We start from the raw sequence: 21,361 nt of genomic DNA, 5'->3' as shown, positions 1-21,361 counted from the left end.
CATACATTCGTATACACCCGCACTATTTCTCATTTACACATTTCACACGCGCTTACATTCCTGCAAACATACAAGCCTCTAAAAAATCATGTATATACAGGGTGTCGTGTGAGACTATACTTTCCTTCGATCGTAGATTCCGAAAAAAAAAAAATAAATAAATAAATAAAAAATTATTTTGATTATTCGAAATTGGTTTTTCGAGTCGAGTCGAGGGATCAAAGTCCATCGAGTAAGAGATGTGGCTTAGTGAGAAGCGCTTGATCAATTTTAATTGCTCGTAACTCAAAAACTATCGATGTTTAAACCTTCGAAAAAGTGCGATCGCGATTAAGCAAATTATATAAGCTCAAGAGTTTAGAAAAGCTTGATAAAAGTTAAAACTTTTAATTTATATAGAACATGGAATTTGTTGAAAAAGCATTTTTTTACTTATGGAATCTGAGATCGATAGGAAGGATAGATACTTCTTTGGACAACCTGTACACGTATCAGGTGATCATCACATACATGTGAATTGATTAATAAACACCTAACGACACATGTGCACACTTTACCAACCCCTTCGTCCAGTGCGTCCAGTCAGTCTACGAGTATACATCTCTACGAGAAAACGATCCATCGAGATCGAGGACGTTCGAGAAAAAAGCAACATTTTCTCTTCTTTGTATGTTTTATTAAATTACTTTGTATAAAATTGTTTCTCAAATATATGTTTAATAAATATATTTTTATTATACATATATGTATATATATATATATATATATATATATACATATACGTCGTTATCCGCTTTCGGCCTCCGGCGTCACATCCTTCTATCATCCGGCTTTCTCTTTCACTCCGGTACTTTTCGGAATAGTTCCGTCTTTACGTTCGATCTATTTATTTATTATTTTAACTTCAATTCTTTTAGAAATCTTTTTTTTTTAGCGGCTGGCCTCCCTAGTTCCCTCGCTTCCCCGCGCAAAGCTTAAATCTTTCAGAGATCGAATGATGGTGACTCAGATAATCTTAACTCACCTGCACCAAAAGTGAACAAAGCAATCACGGTCACTACCGAAACGAGATCATCTCCGACGACATTTCTCTCTTCGAAGCACTCTCTTTCGCGCGCGCGCACGTATATGTAGTAGTACATTTTTATAGAAAGGAAAAAAAGAAACGTACGTCACACTATTTCTCTCTCTCTTTCTCTCTCTCTTGATTTCTTTTTTTTTCTTTTTTTTTTTTTTAGTTTGTCACTCTTTATTTTTACATATTTTTAATCTATCCCGTTTCAATTTTCATTTCTCCTTTTGCTAGTCATCTTGTTTTTTTTTTTCTATGTCGTCATTATCGTCTAATAAAGCAATGAGAAGAACGCAAGAGAAGACGGAAACGATAAACCTGCCGACAATATGTCTATTATTTAAGTATACTTCATCATCATCATCATCGTCATCATCATTTACGCTCTTCTCTCCCTCTTTGCTGTCTGTCTTTCCGCGATAAAAAAATGAAACTTTGCTATTCTATCTTCCTCGCAACGAACGAGCGTAAAAGAAGTTAACCAGCGTTCAAGGTGTGAAAATCAGACAACAACAAAAAAAAAAAGTAAGCACCGCTAAAAGCTGGCTCCACCCCCTCCTGTTACTATTGGCCAATGGCAGCGAAGCGTTTCTTATTCGTGCGATAAAGAGAGTATGGTGAACATGGTACAAGGATGTTAACGAACAAGTGTCGATAGTCGTAGATTAGATTTGGTTGAGTTAAATTAGGATGGAGATAGATTTGAGACATCGAATAGAGCGACAGGTGCGGTGCGGCAGAAAGAAGATATAGATTATAGAGAGGCAAGATAAAGGTGGCCGATTTGTGCTTCGAAGAAGGGAAGGGAAAAAAAAAGGATAGGAAATGAGGCGCTGCGCATTGGCCGAGCGTGAGAATTACGTATGGGTTATTACGTATATATGTATTTAGAGAGATATATATATACATATATATATATGTATGTATATATATATGTATATATATATATATATCTTTTTCTATTATGTACGTCTTTAACGAGAACAACAACCGGCGACAAGTGCAATGGGTTTCAAAGATTAATTAATTTCAAAGAGACGTTCGGGCGTTTTCAGAAGGGAGTTTTCTTTATGTTTTTTTTTTTTTTTTTTTTTTGTCTTTCTTCCAGGGTATCATTGTACATTCCGAACGTACGAACTCTCTTTAACGAGACGACTGTTTCTCTCGCAGACTCTCTCCTTCTCCCCCTTTCTATATGTGTGTGTGTCTTCATTTATTTTTATTATATCCTCTGTGTCTCGATTTTTCTCCTCGCAATTTAAATATCACCCCGCGCGTGTATCAATATACGTATGCCATGTCTGACTACCATTTGACATACTGTTCGTTAAGCTGTAGCTTAAAAAGAAAATTATTTTACTATCGTTTTTTAATCTCGTCAAGAAATTACTTTATCGCTTTTTTTTCTCAAAGATGCAAGCTTCTCCGAACGCAGAACTTTCTCTCACGTCGGAATTTTCTTTTTTTTCTGTTTTTTTTTATTGCATGTTTTGTCTCGAAAATGATCAAGATTCGCGAGAGAATTTGAAAGCGCGGAATTAGAAAATCACGCGGTTTTAGAAAATAATCGCGCGCGCGATTCGAGACATTTATGTCATCGCGAGTCCTGGTCGTCAAGTCCTAAAAAAAAAAAAAAAAAAAAAAAAACAAAAAAAAAACAGGGAAAGAGCGCACTTGCTGAAAAGCGACAATGAGCCGCGGCAAGGCAGCTCGAGAGGTCTGAAAAATTAAATTCATTAGCACATAAAGGATGAAACATCGTCCACGTCGACGACGTGCATGATAAAAGTTCGATTCGCGCTAACTAGCGACGCGAGTCTCGAAACTTGGCTAATCAAATAAAGTTATCAATCACCCTCGCGGACCGGGCTTTTAAGATTCTAAGATTCTCAGACGTCGTCGATCGACCTCGACGAATCGTGCAAGAGAGCCATAAGAGTCGTTCTCACGTAGAGAGTCTACAGCGTCGTCCATAATGCCGCGCAAGGTTCGCTTGCTTGCTTGCTTGCTTGCTCCTCGGGGCTTCACAAGAGACGAATAAGCATTCGGACATCACAAAAGCGAGTTCTTCCCCCGTTCTTCGGGTTCGCACGCAGAAGAATGTTTGACGCGACAAAATAATCGTAAATTTATCATTAAGAAAATTGACATTTAAATTTTAATTCTCTTAATTATACAATTATTAATATTTAAAAAAATTGCCAGTATTAATAAAGTAGTTTGTAGTAATAATTAATTATACAATTAGCCTGTTAAATTTAATTTCACAAAGTAAATATATATATTGTCGAGATAATCCAACAGTCTTCTGCGCGCTCACGCGTTATGGGAATCACAATTCACACCATGCTAAGACATATTTCATAGGATATCGCGATTAAATGCGCAATTTCATTCTGCGCTATTATTACGAGTTTTTGCAATCGCGAAGCTACTTGATCTTTTTAAAATACGATTTAACCTTTAGGCGCATGTTGCATTCTGTGCTAGACCTTGCGACTTACCTTGTGTATAATGTTCGCATTCTCAAAAGCAACGTTTATAATCACAGGAATTACAACCAGAAATATTTTCTATGCAATTCTTTTGCGCCGATTCAACAATTAAAGAGAATTAACTCCATCTGATTTATACATTCGAATCTTTTTAAACTCTTAATCTTTAGAAAAATTAAAAAAAATTTTTTCAAGTCCCAAAAAATCTCAATATATTGTATTTAATCTGTGCATTATTCATGTATCTACAATAATATAAAATAATTAAATTTATAGAAATGTAAATTTAAAGGAGTTAATCTCAATAATATTTGTTATAAAGACTATTATTAATTGTAATATCAATTCGCATAACCAATTATTTAATTAATTTCCAAACATCACGTAGTATTTTGTTTGAAAGATATTATAATGTCTGAAACGCTCATTCACGAAAATTACGTAAGGGTTTAAACCGCTATTTGCATTATATCAGGGAATATTAGTATTGCAGCGCTTCTATATCGAAATCAAGTACGCTCTGAAGATCTTACCTTGCTTGAAACCTTCACTCCCTTGTCTACTGTGCGGCCGTGCGAATGTCTCATCTGAGGCTAAAATTAACAATGACGAATTAGTTTATTTTTTTTTTTTTTTTTTTTTTTTTTTTTTTTATACGACCTTATATCACATATTTCGTCCCGCCTCTTACCTTGCGCAGAGGTACTGGGTGTCGGTTCTGGTTCCCGTTTAACCCGCGTGACCGGCGGCTCCGGTGTATCGGTGCCATTTTCCGTAGGCTCTTCTCTCCTCGTCGATGACGATCCTGAGGAGGCTGTACCGGAATTATTAGCGGCCACCGCGGAATTGGCACCAACGCTGCTGCCGGTGTTGCTGCTGTTCCTGATGTTACTGTTGCCACTGACCTCGCTCTGAAAGTCCAGCCCCATCTTCATTTCCATCATTTCGGGTGAACCTTGAACTAGATCGGCGCCCGAACACGATTGTAAGTCTTGTCCGCCGACTTCACCGATCGGCGTGTCCGACGAACCGCTCAACTTCCTGGGTCTACCACGTTTTCTCTTGGGCGCTGTAAGCGCGGAGCCGAGTAACGGATGGCTCGACATATGATGGAACCTCTTCTGCGCGACATGATGATGCTGAGCGAGGCTGATACGATGGAGGTTGGGCGGTGGCGGCGCCACCGCGTTACCGCCACCCAATAGCGAGGACGTGATACTCGGTAGATCGCATTTATCCTCGTTCACTTCGGTTAACCCTTTTATCCTTAGAGATTCGGCGACTCGTAGAAAGGCGGTCAGCCGATCTTGGTCGACGCTTACCTCGCCACGATACATAAAATCCAGAAGGCTGCGCATGTCCACGTATGGAACATCCTTGAGAATGACTATCGGGTGCTTGTCGGGATGGCCAACAAACAAGGCCTACAAACAACAATATTTGTCGCATCAGTTAAAAATCCTTTTTTTCGGAAGATTAAGAGAGCAGATAATAACTTGCAATCTTTTTTTTTCTAAAAAATATTAATATCGATAAAATTCGACTATATAATTGATTGAATTTACGTTCAGATACCAACTTATTGCAAAATTATAAATAATTTGCGGCAATTTCTTGTCATTTATTCGTTTCAATGGAAATTTTAATAAGAGAATAATCGTACATACAAAATGTGCAAGAGATCGAGTTTACCTGAAAATACGGGCTACATGCCGACAACACCATCTTATGCGCCCTGAGTAATTGGCCCTCAACGGCCAGTGTAACGTCGACGAACGACTCGTCGTGCAACAACTGGTCGAAGACGGAAAGCAGATTGCTCTGGTGATTGTTCCAGCGTAAACAGAACCTCTGCGACGACATCGCTTCGCTTCTCAGATCCAGGTTGCCGTTGATATCCGCTAACATGGGGGGACCTGGCTGTTTGTCGCCGTATTGTCGTTGCCACTGCTGCCGCCACTTCGTCCTCGTTTCTTCTTTTGCTTCTCCACGGCGCCACCACCTTTTACGATGACGAAGCCACTCGCTCTTACTCGTGCTGCTGCTCCTTCTACTACTCGTCCTCGTGCTGCTCTGCTCTTCATCGGCTAAGAATTATCGTGTTCGTCTTAGTCGTGACCTGCCAACAGAATCGTAGTGATGATTAGTATTGTGAAAGAGGCAGCGTATCTCCTTTCTTTCTTAAATCTTTAATTTTTTTTTTCAATCTCAATTGACTCAATCAGAACTTGTACCGTAATTATTAAATGAAGCATTTTCCAAAAATTGTACCAATACATTTATGTAATCAAATTTAACGTAATGTGTATATAATTATTTACTAATATTTACTAATCATTACAAAATGATGTGTTTTAAAACATTTTATTTTACATTAATTTTTTTTTTTTTTTAATATATAAAGACCGTATCAAAGCAAGTGTCTCGAGTATCGTAAAGCCACAAAGGCGACTCTGAAGAAAGAACAGCGAAAGGAATATGCTGGAGGATAGACGTGGGTGTACGACCCTGAAGGAAACATAGACAGAGAGCGAATAGGCGATTCAGTCGGTTAATGTATACCTTTTATGCAATTCTCTTTTCTCTTTCTCACCCTTTCCAATCACAATACAATCATCACATACGTGATATTTCAAGTCGACCAAAGAAAAATAAATCATTGAAAGACACTCCAGCGAAATAAAATATTGCCATCCACTTTCATAAAGTTTAATTTAACTCTTCATTTTTAATAAGTTCTTTACTGACGTACTTTTTAATTAATATTATATGCAATATAATAATATGTATATTGTACAATATTACAGTGATATCGTGTGTAATGTAAAATTTACTTGAAATTTTAAAAACTTTTATTTGGCCCATTTATTTTTTACCTATATATGATTGAATATATATTTGGAAATAATAATTAAATATACATACATATATTTTTACATTGTTGAATATAATTTATATTTTTGTAATATTTTAATATCCATCTAATATCTTATATCTCAAGATTAAAATAACGATCAAAAGAAAATAGGTCTCGGTCTCTCCTCTCGGATCGTCGCCATGGAGAAGAAAGAGGTCGTGGGGTCGGCCGAGGAAATCAATAACATTTTCTACGCATTCGGATCGATACCGAGACCCGCTTTCGCGCGCAAATCACCCTACATGTATACACGTAGATGCGGTTGCATGTGCAATGAGAAAATGACAAATTTTAATCCGTAAAACAATGTGCTCTCAAAACAAGAAAGAAGTTCAGTCTGTTAGAGATAAATTAAAAATCAATTTAATTCAAGGATGAGAAAATAATTGTAAATCAATGATTAGGTATAGAATGAACGCGCTCAATTTGCAATGAGGTTTAGTTTTCTCGAATCGTGCTCGATATCGTCCACCTGCATCGCGCACACGCAACGCGTTGCACGTGGCGTATGGATGCAGGATGGTTGCGCGACCTTGCGCGACCTTGTCGGTGACCAGAGCGCGAATGTACGTACGGTTTTCACGATGAATGGCAGCCGACACCATGGCGAGGCGAGGTAAAGTAAGACGGCAGGTCTCGAGACGAAAAGAGAGAAAGGAAAAGAAGAAGGAAGAAAGAGGGGCGAGAAAGAGAGAAAGAGAGAAGTCGACCTTTAACGATCGCGATCGACGACTCCATCGAGAACATTGAATTATGTTACAACATTCGGGGGAGATCAATTAGCCCGCGAAAGCGGAAAACGCTCGCGGCGAGATTGTATTACGCGGCCGAACGTGTAACGAGACGATCGCATTTGCAACGTACCTATATAAAGATACTCGTGATACTTTGATATCGAATTCATTATGTCTAAGATAATCAATATTTCTTCAATTATATCCTGCGCACGACACCAGAAAAATTGTCTATTACAAAATTATGATTTGTTTATAGATTTTGCGATATAAAAAAATACATACACAACCCTGTTCCTCATGCTTAATTATCTATGCTAAATATTGAATCTTCTTTGAGCGTGACTTTGACACATCTCGCATACACGTGATGTTATCGATTTATTTATTACAACGAATAATTTTTATTACATATCTCAATTTTAGTTATTAATGTGACAAATTGATTTCCGCGTCTATCCAAAATCTGATTCTGTGAACGAAAAACAGGGACAAAAATAAACTCCATGAGAAGAGCACCAATCAATAATGTAGGCCTTGCAAAATTGACATAAATAAATTCTATGTCAAAAGCTCTTATTATTTTAGTAGTCAAAATTTCAAATTAAATTTCGATGGAAATTCCTTTTCAATAAATTTTACATTTATCGTGGATTTCAAGCATTAATAGTGTTCGAAATATTAAGTTTCAAAAAATATTGACACAGTTAGTGACATAAATGAAATATAGTTAATACTAAAAAGAAAAGGTCGATATTAATAAATTCATAATTCGTAATTTACTTTTTATATTAAGATTTTCTCATGACATACACACACACACCCACACACATATATATATATAAAGACAAGTTTTATTCAATGCAACCAATACTATAAGAGTATTGATGTCTTGATTTTCGCCAGAAGAAGAAGGAACCTGACGTGAGGAGGACTCGCTGGCAGACATAAATGAAGACCATGACAGTGTACACAACTGTGTTCTCCGAAATGCAGCACACACGGATAAAAAAAACCGGCACCGCCGAATGTCGAAGGCTCTCTCGTTCTCATGTTTACTTAGTCGCTCCGATACTCACGCGATGATGAGCGCAGTGTTTTTCCTTTTTTTTCACTAAACGCTCGTACGCGCGCGCGTATATGTGTGTATGGGAAACCCCAAAGTATATATGGATTTAACGATAGCGCCAGAAGATTAAATTTAATATTTATCCAATATGAACATTATAATAGATAAGTAATTTTATACCGAATAAAATAAATGTAATAATGATCATTTACATCATATTGATCTATAATTATTTTTGTAACTTATTGAATTAAAATTAAAATAACCGTTTTATTATAATTGTATGTTTCGATAGGACATTATTTTTCACGATAATCCTCTTGACATGTGACCGATTCGAATATAAAGTTTTCAGGAAAGTATTTCTTTATTCCGTGTGTTGAAATGACGTAAATAAAAATCGTGCCATAATTGGCATATTACTGCCCACATGAGTATGCAAATACGATATAATCTCGTTAATAGTTGCTTGATTAATCCATTTTCCGCAAGCTCGATTAAATTACAAAAATAGAAAAGAAAAAAGAAGAGAGAGAGAGAAAGAGAGACAGAGATTGTTATTTCCTCGCATTAGTGTGATTATACCATCCCATTCGTAAATGTGAAAATAACTATCAAACTATTTTCTTGTTTCACAACAACGATATTTCCTGTTGATATTGTATACCTATTCATTTATATAACATGTTGAAATGGGCTGTTCTCGCTTCCCAATATTGGCTACACATAAATCTTTAGAGATATACGCCTTTGCACGCTCATCCTACAAGTCATCGCGCGCCATGCACGCACGCCTACACGCGTGCGCGTGCACGCGCGCATAACGAACCTTGCACGTTTGCGCTAAATCAGCGATTCTCAACCAATGCGTCGAGTTGTATTTCAACATTCGCAACCCTCTTTCAATCTGCATAAACATCGATACAAAAAAAAAAAAAAAAAAAAAAAAAAATCATCGCGTAGTAACAGCTGCAACAAATGTTACGTAACTGACGTAAGTTTTAAAATTCATGATGCTACATAATATATGGATATTACAATACAGAGAGAAGCATATATACGTATACGTTATACATGTATGTAATTATTTCATATTATGAATTGATGAAAAAGATATATTTTTCAATTCGACGTGATAACCAATCGGTCGGATTTGAATTGAAAAGTTGGACGCGTCTTGTGATTTGTTGTTGTAAACATAAGGAGATATCGATAATCGCGCCAATCCTGCGCGACGAGCGGACGCGGACGCGGACGCGCTCGCGCTCGCGCGCGCTGCATTCTCGCGAGCGCAAGTCGCTCTCATGGCCACGCGTTGCGTAATCAACGCGGCGGAGTAGTAAGTCACGCCGCGCGAGGTACAAAACCAACAACACACATTCGCATTCGCATTCGCATTCGCATTCGCTACCTCGCGCGGCGCCAATACCACTCTGCGACTCTCTGCGCGTTTCGGAGTAGACTGTAGTCCGCGGATTCGGTCGGCTTCGGTCATCCTCGGTTGTCTCCGACGCGTTTAACTGTCTTTATTCGCCCTCTCTGTCTCGCACCTACATTCTTCTTCTTCCGCGTACTTTGCGAGGATATCGCGCGTTTCCGCAAAGACGGACCGACGACTCACTTACTTTAAACTCGTCGCGACATGGCAAAATTATTCGCGTCTCTTCATTTTTTTTTCCCCCTTCTATCTCTCTTTTTCTTAATTATTCTCACGTAATAAATTATTTTAAATTATTACGAGGGCGTTGGCCATACTACGTCTTGATACATTTTACTTTTGCAATCATATATACATATATATATATATATATATATATATATATATCTATAAGATTTATTCCTTATAAAAAATGATGGTTGGACAACACAAGTTATAATACGCCCAACCGCAATCTTATTCTCCGAAATATATCGGCGTCTTAATAATAAAACACGTTTTGCTTCACGCTCTCATCTATCTTTCTCTTGCTCTCTATTCCCTAATTCTTTTTTTTTTTTTTCTTTTTCTTCTTTACAGCTAGACTACTTTTGCTGCGCGCAAAAAAGCGAGAGATACGGATCGATTAGAGAAACATTCCGCTGAATCAGCGCTCAAGGATATAACATGTCCGGTCGGCGAAATCGCACTCGCGCTGCCGGGATTCCGTCACGGTGCAACACACGCCTCTTATTTCTCTTTTCGTTCTCTCCCATCTCCCTCTCCACCCTCTCCACCCTCTCCGCCATCGGCCTCCTACGTTATCCTATCGTACGCGCGGAGAGGAAGACCGGAGCGAATATTACCGCGATTGCGACATCCGTGCGATTCCTCGAGTCGCGATTTTACGTGACTCGCAGCCGCGATATAGTCGCCTTCGCTCGCGCTACATGGCAGCGAGGTGGGGTGTGGGGTAGCGCGGGGATCGCGAGAAGAGAGAAAAAAGGGGCGGTGGGAGGGGAGAGGAGAGAAGAGGAGAGGACAGGAGATCGCGGGCGGCGAGGACGTGCATCCGGAGACAACATACATCGTCCTAGAATGGGGGTTGCTGCATCGATCGACCGAATTTCGACAGCGAAATCAAAGTCGAATTTAACGAAGCGCGGCGTCGAAAAAAAAAAAAAAAAAAAAAAGAGAGAGAAAGAGATAAAAAGATGTAGGACGAAGAAACGCAAACGTCAGACTTCTCTCTTCCCGCAAATTCACTGTAGCTTGCATTAGTATCCTACCACCATGGCATTCAATGTATTGTAGAATATGAATATGGAACAAAACGGTTTTTTTTTCTTTCAAATAAACATGCCAGAGTACATTCCGTTACAAGTTGACGCATTCCTTTGATATCACCTTCCGATCTCGCGCGACTACAATAATCGGGGCAAGGAAAAACCAAGGGCGTCGTCAGTGGCGCGATTTTATACGTCATTATTAATTAGCAATTATAGTTTCCGATTGACGCGCAAAGATTCTTTCGATCGCGTAATTTCTTTGCAAATTATCATGATGTCACAACGTGAATCGACAAGGTTTTTCTGGTCTTTTTATGCTCTAATATATTTTTAGAATTTAATGCTTTAAATATTGTATGCGTATATTTTGTTGCCTATCATTTATCACTGTGTGATTAATGACATTTTAATTATGATTTAATCACCTAACCGAGAGTGGTGACGATCGTTTCCCCATCTCTCCTGTGGGACTGCGATAATAATAATTCGAGTGGGAGGAGGGGAAAAAGAGGGGCGAATGCACTCGGATATCTGTTCCTAGTCGCATCTCCACCCACTGGGGGAGTGCCAGGATGTGCTTGGAACGATGGCTCGTCGTACACATTCTTCAACGCACACGCCTGCAAGTGTCGCATGTATGCGTACGAGGTACGAGGTACGAGGTACGAGGTGTCTGCACAATTTTCTCAACGGATCAACTTGGATCAATTTTTACGCGTTAAAAAAACATTGTATTAGGAATCGTTGCAGACATAAAAAAAAAAAATTCTTCTCATTTTATGAGCTTGACGAAATAATTATTGTGACATAGCCTTGGTATAGTACTTGCAAGAACGTTTAACGTTGAAAGGAAATATTCTTTATCTGTGTTTGCGGCGACCAGCACGAAATATCGCTTCGGAGCGTGACTATATACGGGGCGGGCGGGGTTTCCCGGTTTCCCGGTACACCCTGTATATCTGGTGTGTGGCAAATGTACGTGGAAGCGCGTCAGTGAGCGCAGAGCGCAGAGCACGGGCCGCAGGCAGGTACTGCTCATTCCGTTAGTCGCGGCCACCAGGTACGGCGGAGTTAACGGAGAATTTCGCGGCGCGAGGGGAGCCGCGGACCCTGTCCCTGTCGACCGAGCACAGCCACAGCCGTGTCCCACATTTTCGAAGCTTCGCTCTTCGCTCTTCGCGAAAGAGAAGCGCGCGCGGCATTCCCCATTCGCACGCTCGCCTTCGCCCGGGATTAATCCGAGATTACCTCTCTAGTCTGAGAATGCTTACTCCGATATCCAAAGTATTTGTATTAGAGATAGCGCCAACTATATATCCGCTATTGGAATATGCAAGCCCAGCGTTACGTAGTAGCGATTATCAAAGTAGCGTCTTCTCGATACGGAATGCGTTTTCGCTTACAGATTACGTATTTCTTATCGGTCAAAGTATCGATGTTTCAAGAGAGAATATTGAAAATACTGGCATTTGAAATTGATCAGAGAATATAAGAATATAAGAAGAATATCAAAGACTCGCCGCGTAATTTATTTTATTATCAATTTATATTTTTAAATATATCTATACTTTATAAAATATCGTTGATTAAATTTAGCTTTCGTGTATGGATACACAGACACACACACACACACACACACACACACACACACACACACACATATATATATATATATATATATATATATGTGTGTGTGTGTGTATATATATGTGTGTATTGCGAATAAAAAAATTGGCCGATATTCCAAATAAAAGATTGATAAATTGGTGATTTAAGAATCCCTCTCCGTCCGAGTCGCCCTCTCATGTGCGGTCGTTGCTGAGCGGCCATCTTTGTGGCTCCACATCCCGCTCTCTCCGCTGAGCCTCCGGCAGTTCTACATCTCCCAGCCCTCTCTCGCCCTCTCGCCACCCTCCCGTCGACGGTGATGACGACGCTCGACCTCGCCGCGCGCATTGGCGCCAACCCCGCAAAAATTTTTTTCCAATGTCGTGAAAACTTTGCAAACTTGCAACGGCGTACAATGATATCGGCATGATGATCATTTCGGGTATCAATGATATTCGACATCAATGATATTTCGTATTCGCGTACATGCGTTATACTTTTCAATCTGGCCCTACTTCTTATGTTGGAATTGTAACGGCACTAAATAATAATGTTGAAATTTTCTTCGAAACAAGTGGGATTAATTGAAACGCTATTGTGGGAAAAACAGAGGACTTTACGAGTTTTCCTCGCGCCGATTGCGACGTCGTCGTGCGTGACGCTCGACCTCAATGAACGCATCAAGGGGAGGGAAAAAAAAGGATCGCAAGAAACGCGGGCGATCCGCGAAAGGATGTCGCGATTCCGGTGACTGAATGTTGTACGAGGACAGGGCACGGCAGCCGAACAAAAAATAAAACAACACTCGGGAACGACGAGGGTTTCGGGATTTAACAAGGGGCGGTTAAACTGGGGTGAGCAACGGTGCATGGATCGAATCGTTTTATGGGAACGAAAAGTTGCGTAGAAAATTCATAAAACGCAATGTCAGATACTTGATTTTATATGAAAATATAATCCATCGACACCAATAAATTAGTCATTAAATTTACAAACCCCCATCGATCCATAATTATTTCTAATAAGAATGTTTTTTCAATATTTTAAAGTTACTTAATAATACAAGATGTCTCAATATTTGAAGAAACGACAATATTGTTATTCGAAAAATATTTGCTCTATTAGTAAATTTGTAAAAAGTGTAATAATCAAATCATTATTATACTTTTTATAAATTTAGAAATATATTTCCAGAGAATATTTCAAAAGTATTTTATAAAAAGAACGTAAAAATATGTTGAAAATATTTTAACATTTTCAGAAAAAAAAAAAACTATTGTATTTTAAAAAAATTCTTTGTAACAATACTCTATAAAAATTATTATACATGTATTCTATTTCTGTCTATCTCTCCTGCCTTCTTTAAATAATATTCTAAGTGAAAATAACAAAAAAAAATTATGAAAAAAGTCCAAGAAAATTCTTTGAGAATGATAAATTATATCTAAAGCAAATTTCTTTTTTCTCATGAATATCCGTCCCATCAGGGACTCGGTATTATTTTTTTGCTCCTTTTTTCCCATTTCAATTTCTACGAAAAGCTTTTAAAAATCGCATTGTATATATTAGAATAGTAAAAAATTCCGACCATTCAGTAAGAATGTGCTCTGGGAATTGGCAATGTTACCCTTTTTCTTTCTTCCCTGTTGGCTTATTATCTGACTCCGACCCTATATAACTAGGCATGGCAGGTGTAAGTAGGACACGACGGTGCGACACCCATTTGAAGCTTGTATAGTCTCGCACGATGTTGCGAGAACAAGTGTACGCATACACAAATGCAAGTAGGGTTGCAAAGTCCTTTTTTCTATGTGTAAATGCAAGGACAAAGAGAGTCTGCTCGAAAGAACGATCCCCACGAATAAATTCTTGCGTCTCTCTCTCTCTCTCTCTCTCTCTCTCTCTCTCTACTACAACTTCTCTTCATCCATTGCTGTTGAGAGAGGGGAGCATTGTTGGGGACAATCGACATCCCTCTGAACATCACAATTACAGAATAATGTACTACGAGCAGCAATTGCAACGCTCGGAAGGCCACATCCAGGAATTAAGTGACATCATTCGAAAAATCAATCGACTAATTGAATCAAGGACCTAGACAGACGACGAGAAACTCTGTCTGTATTCTGTAAAGATTTGAAATAATTACCTCGAAACAATCGCAGATAAACTGCTTTGTTGAAATTAAAATTCGTACATTGTACTTGGAATTTATGGCAAACGACATTACTAAAGTTAATTAATTTACAAGTTAAAATTTCTAATGTAAAACAAGTATATATATATATATTAGTCATCATATCATAAACTCGTCCTTGAGCTTATACTCGTCCTTTGTCGAAACTATTTATCATGCGCGCCCGACTTGAAGAAAAAAACCTGAAGATAAACCTATTGTTGGATATTTTTCCAACTTTCTATTCTAATCGTCACTAATGGTTTCACTTTAGTTGTACATTTTTAAAATTTTTACAAATGGAACATTTCAAAAAAATAATTTGAAAGCATGAGAAACTAGTCACAGAATAAGTAATAATGCCAAACGTTTCATTGTAAACAAATTGTAAGCAAATACTTATTTTATCGTAAATTTATGTACAATTATTATAAACTTTGACTACAAGAAAACGAATAGCATGGCTCAATAGAGTATTATAAAATATTATAATATATTATAATATATTATAAATATTGTATATAAAAAAAGTTTGTGACATATTATAATTATAATTTTTATATAATACACGTTAATAATAGCGATTATTTTCAACAATTATTAATATATTGAAGATATATTCTAAGTAAAAGTTCAAAAGTAAATTAATACTTTATCTCTTACTGAATACTCAAACTATATTTATTACAAATTCCTAATTATAAGAAAAAAATTCAATAAACGATCGTACAGGTCGTTTACTCTATCTTTCTAGAAATTATACCTTTGACGAGTTGACAAGAATGCTAAGCGAGTCCAACATTCTTGTAATAGAAGTATTATGATGAGCACACAGTTAAAATCGACACGTAATAAAGGAAAGAGGATAAGTGAAGGAACACAATTGTCTCATAACCGTTATACAAACGTACTTTGTAAACCATTTATGTGTTTGCTTGAAAGACAAACAAGCTATAAAAAAAAAATTTCCGCTCTAAAAAGCTATAGTGACTATAAAAACGCAAGTAGAACAAAAATTATGTCTAATATATTTTTTTAAGAATGTTACATCTGGATTAAATCGAAAAATTATAAATAATTTGGAGCACTCTATATAAGTTAACATAATATATGAGAAATTAATTTGAAGATAAAAATATTAATGGATTCAATAATGATGATGGATTCGATAATACGACGGATATTAACATATATAAATTAACGAAAGGAAACGGCAGAAAGATGTTTAAAGACAAGCCATGATTTCACAATTTACCAGAACAGGAAAAAGGAAACCTCCGTTGGGCAAGCGGACTCTTTATAGTCGGGATACACGGAAACCCTTTTTCTCGGTTCAGAGAACACCCCTAGTTCTCTCATTTCTATTCCGAACCCTGCATTACTCAAAACATGGATAAAATAATCAGATATATACATTAAGCACAAAATTTTAAAATTGCACTAGTCTATATAAAAATATAAAGAATTCAAAAAGTTAAAACTTTACGTAATAAGTTTGGTAGAAAATTAACAGAAAATTCCCAAGATTTCTGAAATTAGAAATGATTCAGGGATAATTATAAAAAATTCTAGGAAACGACAAACAGAGAGGGAAAATGAATCAACAGGAAACTGGAATCCCCGCAATAAGTCAAAGATCGTCGTACTCGATGCGTGACGAATATTAACCCTCTACGCTGTTTATCTACGCCCTACCTCCGTGACCACCATCATCATCATCATCGTCGCCACTATAATTGGCGCCGCTTCAACCCCTCGCGGGTACCGCGATAAAATCGTCACGCTACTCTTAATCATGAAAGAGAGAGAGAGAGAGAGAGAGAGAGAGAGAGAGAGAGAAAGAAAGAGGGAGAGATAGAGATAGCCCGCAGGAAGTCGCATGTAAATTCTCATCGGAACGCACGTGGGTACGGTCGATATGTCGACGCTTCGTTGCGTGCACGCACTTGTCGCCCGCGTGCATCGTCGCAGCCCCCGCCGTGCCTTCCCTCTCCCCGATCCCCGATCCCCGAGTTCTCTTTGCCCTGATACTTTTCGAATCGAATATATTTTTTATAAACTCGAAGCACATTAAAATCCTCGAATGACAAGAGTGCAAAGTTATAGGTCTCACGACCTTTTTCGTAGTTTCTCTCTTTAATTATGAAAGTATCAATATGAAAAAGTTCCAAGAGTAAAATACATTCGAGAAATTTATTACTCAATAAATTAAAAATTTACTTTAGTTTTTCACAAATACACTATATATAACAAAATGGAGCTTATACAGGGTGTCCCCAATTTAAATGGCAAAACTTCGGAAGCGTGTAGGGGACCGAAAAACGAAGATAAAAAGTCCTTTACAGATTTGCTCGTTTTTGCTCCATTTTCGAGAAAAAAGAAACAAGTTTTCGTTTTTTTTACTTATTTGTTTACATTTTATTCATGTCATCATCTATTTAAAGCAGATATTGTTCAAAGTATTGCCCTGTTGCAGCAATGCAAGCATTACATCTAGCATTAACCACATTAATTGCAGAAACACATTGTTCTACTGATATTTGGTACACTGTATCTATGAATATAAACAAACAAAAGAATGTAAAAGATAACAGCAAATGTTTACATATATAAGAAACTTTGAAGCAGAAAGTTTCTTCCATGCTCGACTCGAGATAGCAACTACTGACAATGAGAGATTAAATTTTTGCGATTTTCTCCAAAATGGAGCAAAAACGAGTAAATCTCTAAAGGACTTTTTAACTTAATTTTTCGGTCCCCTGCACGCTCCCGAAGTTTTGTCATTTAAATTGAGGACACCCTGTATATTATCATTTTATTTTTTCACAAAAATTTGTCGACAGATTCGTGCATTGTGTTCCAAATAGCATGACGAATAACGTTGCACTTAATAAAGATATGTCGACCGAACAATAAGTGTACCTCATTTTTTTGCAACTTTCTCGTATATTAAACGAAGAAATACGCGTAAAAAAAACTTTGCGGAACAAATTTAATTTTAATTTTCATGCGATCAAAAAAAAATTATTTTTAACAATGTTATTCTTAATAAAATGTCAATTATATGTATATAAATGTCCGATAGATTCCGTGTATATATTAATCAGGTGGTCGTATTCATATGACATAAGAAAAGATTAAAATGTAAATTTTTTCTCAACATTCTTCAACACTTTCAAATAAAAAATTCCAGATATATAGTATCCTTTGCTGGAGAAGTTAATGACGGAAGTGGTATTTATGTAACTATATACGGGGTGTCGCATTATCGGCACTCCTCATAGAAGAGAGGCGTGGCAATAGTTCCGTAATAAATCGTGTGTAATAAACACTCGAAATCTCGTGTAAAGATCCTTGGGGTTGTGTTGTGAAACGTGGAGCCAAGTCCAATCTGTGCTCGAGAGTGTCTAATCTTCAAGATAACACGAATCCCTGTTCGTGATAACTGTGGATAAAACGGCGTAGCCGCGTACAAAACGTGTATTTATCATCGTAAAATTTCAGTTGTGTAAGATTAGAGCAGTTTTAGGACGTTACACGTGTATGTTTCATCGAAAAAAAATCTTGTACACGTTAAAAATAAAATAAAAAATAAAAGACAATAAAAGAAATATTTTCGAAATGACTAAAAAAAATAGGTTCATTCATAGTTTGTCGCAAGGAATGTCACTAATATTTCACACATATTTCCCGCATGTTTCATTCCCTCGCGTAACTAGAGGATGTGACATAATTTTTTTTCTTTTTTTTTTTTTTTTTTTTTTTTTTTTACGGTGCTGAAAAAATCGCGACACATCCCTGACGCATTCGCACGCACGACACATACAAAATGCAAACTCACCCACACACTGGCAGCACCCCGCCGTGACTCACGAACACGTCGACAACATCCACACAATCGCTCCTGCTCGGGGCTCGAGGTTCGGGGCTCGGAGCTCGAGGCTCGGAGCTCGGAGCTCGGGGCGAAGCACAGGTTGCACAATCGTCGTTATCACCAGAAAATTGCGTCGATCGATTTAGTTACCCGGCGCGACGAGGGACGAGGGACGAGGCATCAACGTCCGTTCGCTCGTGCTCTCTCTTGGACGAAAATTCACAACGCCGAGTGAAACACGTGCTTTATAAACGATATATCGTCGAGACTTCGAGAACGGCCGAAACTCACCTGTTATGGCGCGAGACGAGGGCGCGAACTAGAACGAGAGAAATCACGAACGATAATCAGCGAGAACGGTCGCGCAAGAAGATAGAAGTAGGATACGCGTGTTTGTTGGCGAGGAAAGGAAAACGGAACGGGGCGAAGAGAAGAGCGGAGCGCACACGAGTGCACGCACGCGGTTTCAATGAGCGAGACTGACTGCGAGGGGGAGGATGCTCGGCGGACGGACGGACGGACGAACCGATAGACGAACGGAGCCGAAGACGACCGAACTGCTCCGAATAAACTCAAGTCGGCCTCGACACCCTGGGGCGTATCGGCGCCTATGGGCAGCGCCGTAGTCGACCGCGAGGCGCGAGGGAGATGAGAGGGGATGACGGGAGGGTAGAGAGGTACGGAGGAGGAAATGGGAGGGAGAGGGAGAGGGAGAGGGATTTACGCAACCCTCTCCCGAGCGAAAATCCACGTCGAGAAACACGCCGTCCGTCGATGCGCCGATAAGCCACGTAGAACCCTCGGTCCGCGCGCTCTTCCTCTCTTTCCCTCTTGCTGTAAGGAAGAAGAGGGAGGGAGAGAAAGAGAGAGGGAGAGCGTGCGAGTTCTTTCTGTATCGCAGTTTTGCTTCGTGGAAAAGAAACTACCACGAAACTAACCTCTTCCGTTCTGCCCCGCCGATTCGCCGCCGCTAACCCTTCCGACGCAGCCACGTAGGAGCGCGCGCGACGCGCGACGTACAGACGTACACACATGTATACGTAAACACAGACACGCGCACGCGTACCATACATATACATACATACATACATACATGCGTACCACGTACCAGCGACCCGCGACCCGCGATACTCGCGGGGCTGAGCATCGTATAAACCCAGTGTCATGCACCCAGAAAGACGAAGGAAATGAATAGCCGAGAGGGCGAAAAGAGGGAAACGGACCAAGATCCGGGACAAGGGGAGGGGGTGCAGAGACGTGTACAGTGTACGGTGTACGTATACGTATCACGCGAGGGAGGAAATGAGAAAAAGATCGTCTAACCGCGCTGACGATATCGATTCGCGAGGGTGGCTCGAGATGGCAACGACCCTGCCGCTATAACGTCCCGTTTCAATTCGCGAACGCTACTGTCGCGAGACTACTCATGCGAAATGCGAAATCCGTCCGGCCTTATCGACACCGCCCGGCCGACGACACCCGACACACCACACAGTCTGTTCTCTCTTCGTCGAGAAGAGCGAGCGAGATAACGATACAACGACGATAACGAAAAAGACGAAGACAGCTCGTCGAGACTAACATACACCGCCTGCTAGCGAGGCGCAGACACACGCACCACTTGCACTTACCTTGACATCCTTGCGATTCGACGGCGACGACGACACAAGGCGAGAAGAAAAAAAAAATGGGAGGTAGAGATCAGTTTCCGTGGTGCGCGAAAGGACGTGCAACTTTGTCCGTGCGCAGCACTAGGACGCCATGTCAGCAAGTCGAGGCGCGGACGGACTCTCGGGGCAGATACGTGCGCGCGGACGATTACTACACGTACACGATGCGCGGTACGCACACTTGAATCGGGCGGCGTGAGCGAAAGCGAGATAGAAGACGCACGCACACCACGTTGTTGACCAACCCGCGCCGGGGAATTTCTGCTGCGCCACCGAACGGCCGTCACGGAACCTCGCCTACGCCCGCCTAGCAGCTCAGCCACGACCGTGTCTTCCACTCGTAGTACCCTTCACCGTTGTCGTGCCGCACCGCACTGCGTCGCACCGCACCGCACCGCGTCGCACCGCACCGCACCGCACCGCACCGCACCGCACCGCACCGCACCGCACCGCACCGCAACGCAACGCAACAGCACGACGCACACCCGACTCGAACGAACGCTCGCTTACTCGCCTCGGTCTTCGAGTCTCGGGTCTCGGTTGCTTCGCTCCTCGCTCGCGCGCCCTCGTTCAACCGAACGAACCACCGAACCGACGACGGCCGAGCTAAACCGAGTCCAATCCGAAGTCGGGCGCGCTCGACAACCTCCCGCAAGAGCGCAAACTTCTATCACCACCGCCACCTAGAGACGCGACGCGAACGCGACGCACCACACAGCTCCCCCACTATACCCTCTCGCGTTCTCTACCCTGGCGAGCTCACCGCTCTCTCTCTCTCTCTCTCTCTCTCTCTCTCTCTTTCTCTCTCTCGCTCGCTCCCTCCCCACCCCCGCACCCTACGCAGCGCGCTACCGCTTCCCCCGGCACCCTGTCTCGCTTGCGCTATCTTGCTCATTGTCCTTCTATTCTTTCTCTCTCTCTCTCTCTCTCTCTTTTGTGCGCGCGCGATAACGCGTGTCTCTCTGTCGTGTATGAAAATTCCTCCTGTCCCTCGCACTTTACCCTTTCCATATGTATTCTCTTCCTCGCGTCAGCCCCCA

At 40.2% G+C, this 21,361-nt stretch overlaps 1 protein-coding gene across 5 annotated transcripts in view; it reads right to left on the bottom strand.

Annotated features, from left to right (window-relative positions):
- Positions 1-21,057, bottom strand: part of Ttk (zinc finger and BTB domain-containing protein ttk) — a 48,071-nt gene extending 27,014 nt beyond the window's left edge. Inside the window, exons 1-4 of one of the 5 annotated variants that reach the window (XM_072890337.1) lie at positions 20,283-21,057; positions 5,260-5,686; positions 4,259-4,991; positions 4,101-4,160 (exon numbers count right to left, since the gene is read on the bottom strand). In XM_072890337.1, the coding sequence (XP_072746438.1) occupies positions 4,101-4,160; positions 4,259-4,991; positions 5,260-5,475 (1,009 nt within the window). In that variant the 5' untranslated portion in view covers positions 5,476-5,686; positions 20,283-21,057. Of the gene's footprint in view, positions 1-4,100; positions 4,161-4,258; positions 4,992-5,259; positions 5,687-18,618; positions 18,937-20,282 lie in introns of those variants that run through there. The other 4 variants (XM_072890338.1, XM_072890339.1, XM_072890335.1 and 1 more) reach the window with 4 other exon arrangements.
- Positions 21,058-21,361: the final 304 nt, after the last annotated feature.

Source organism: Anoplolepis gracilipes, chromosome 4, assembly GCF_047496725.1.
Source record: "Anoplolepis gracilipes chromosome 4, ASM4749672v1, whole genome shotgun sequence".
NCBI lineage: Eukaryota > Metazoa > Arthropoda > Insecta > Hymenoptera > Formicidae > Anoplolepis > Anoplolepis gracilipes.
The sequence above is the reverse complement of the archived record's forward strand: the minus strand, read 5'-3'. Positions and strand labels throughout refer to the sequence as shown.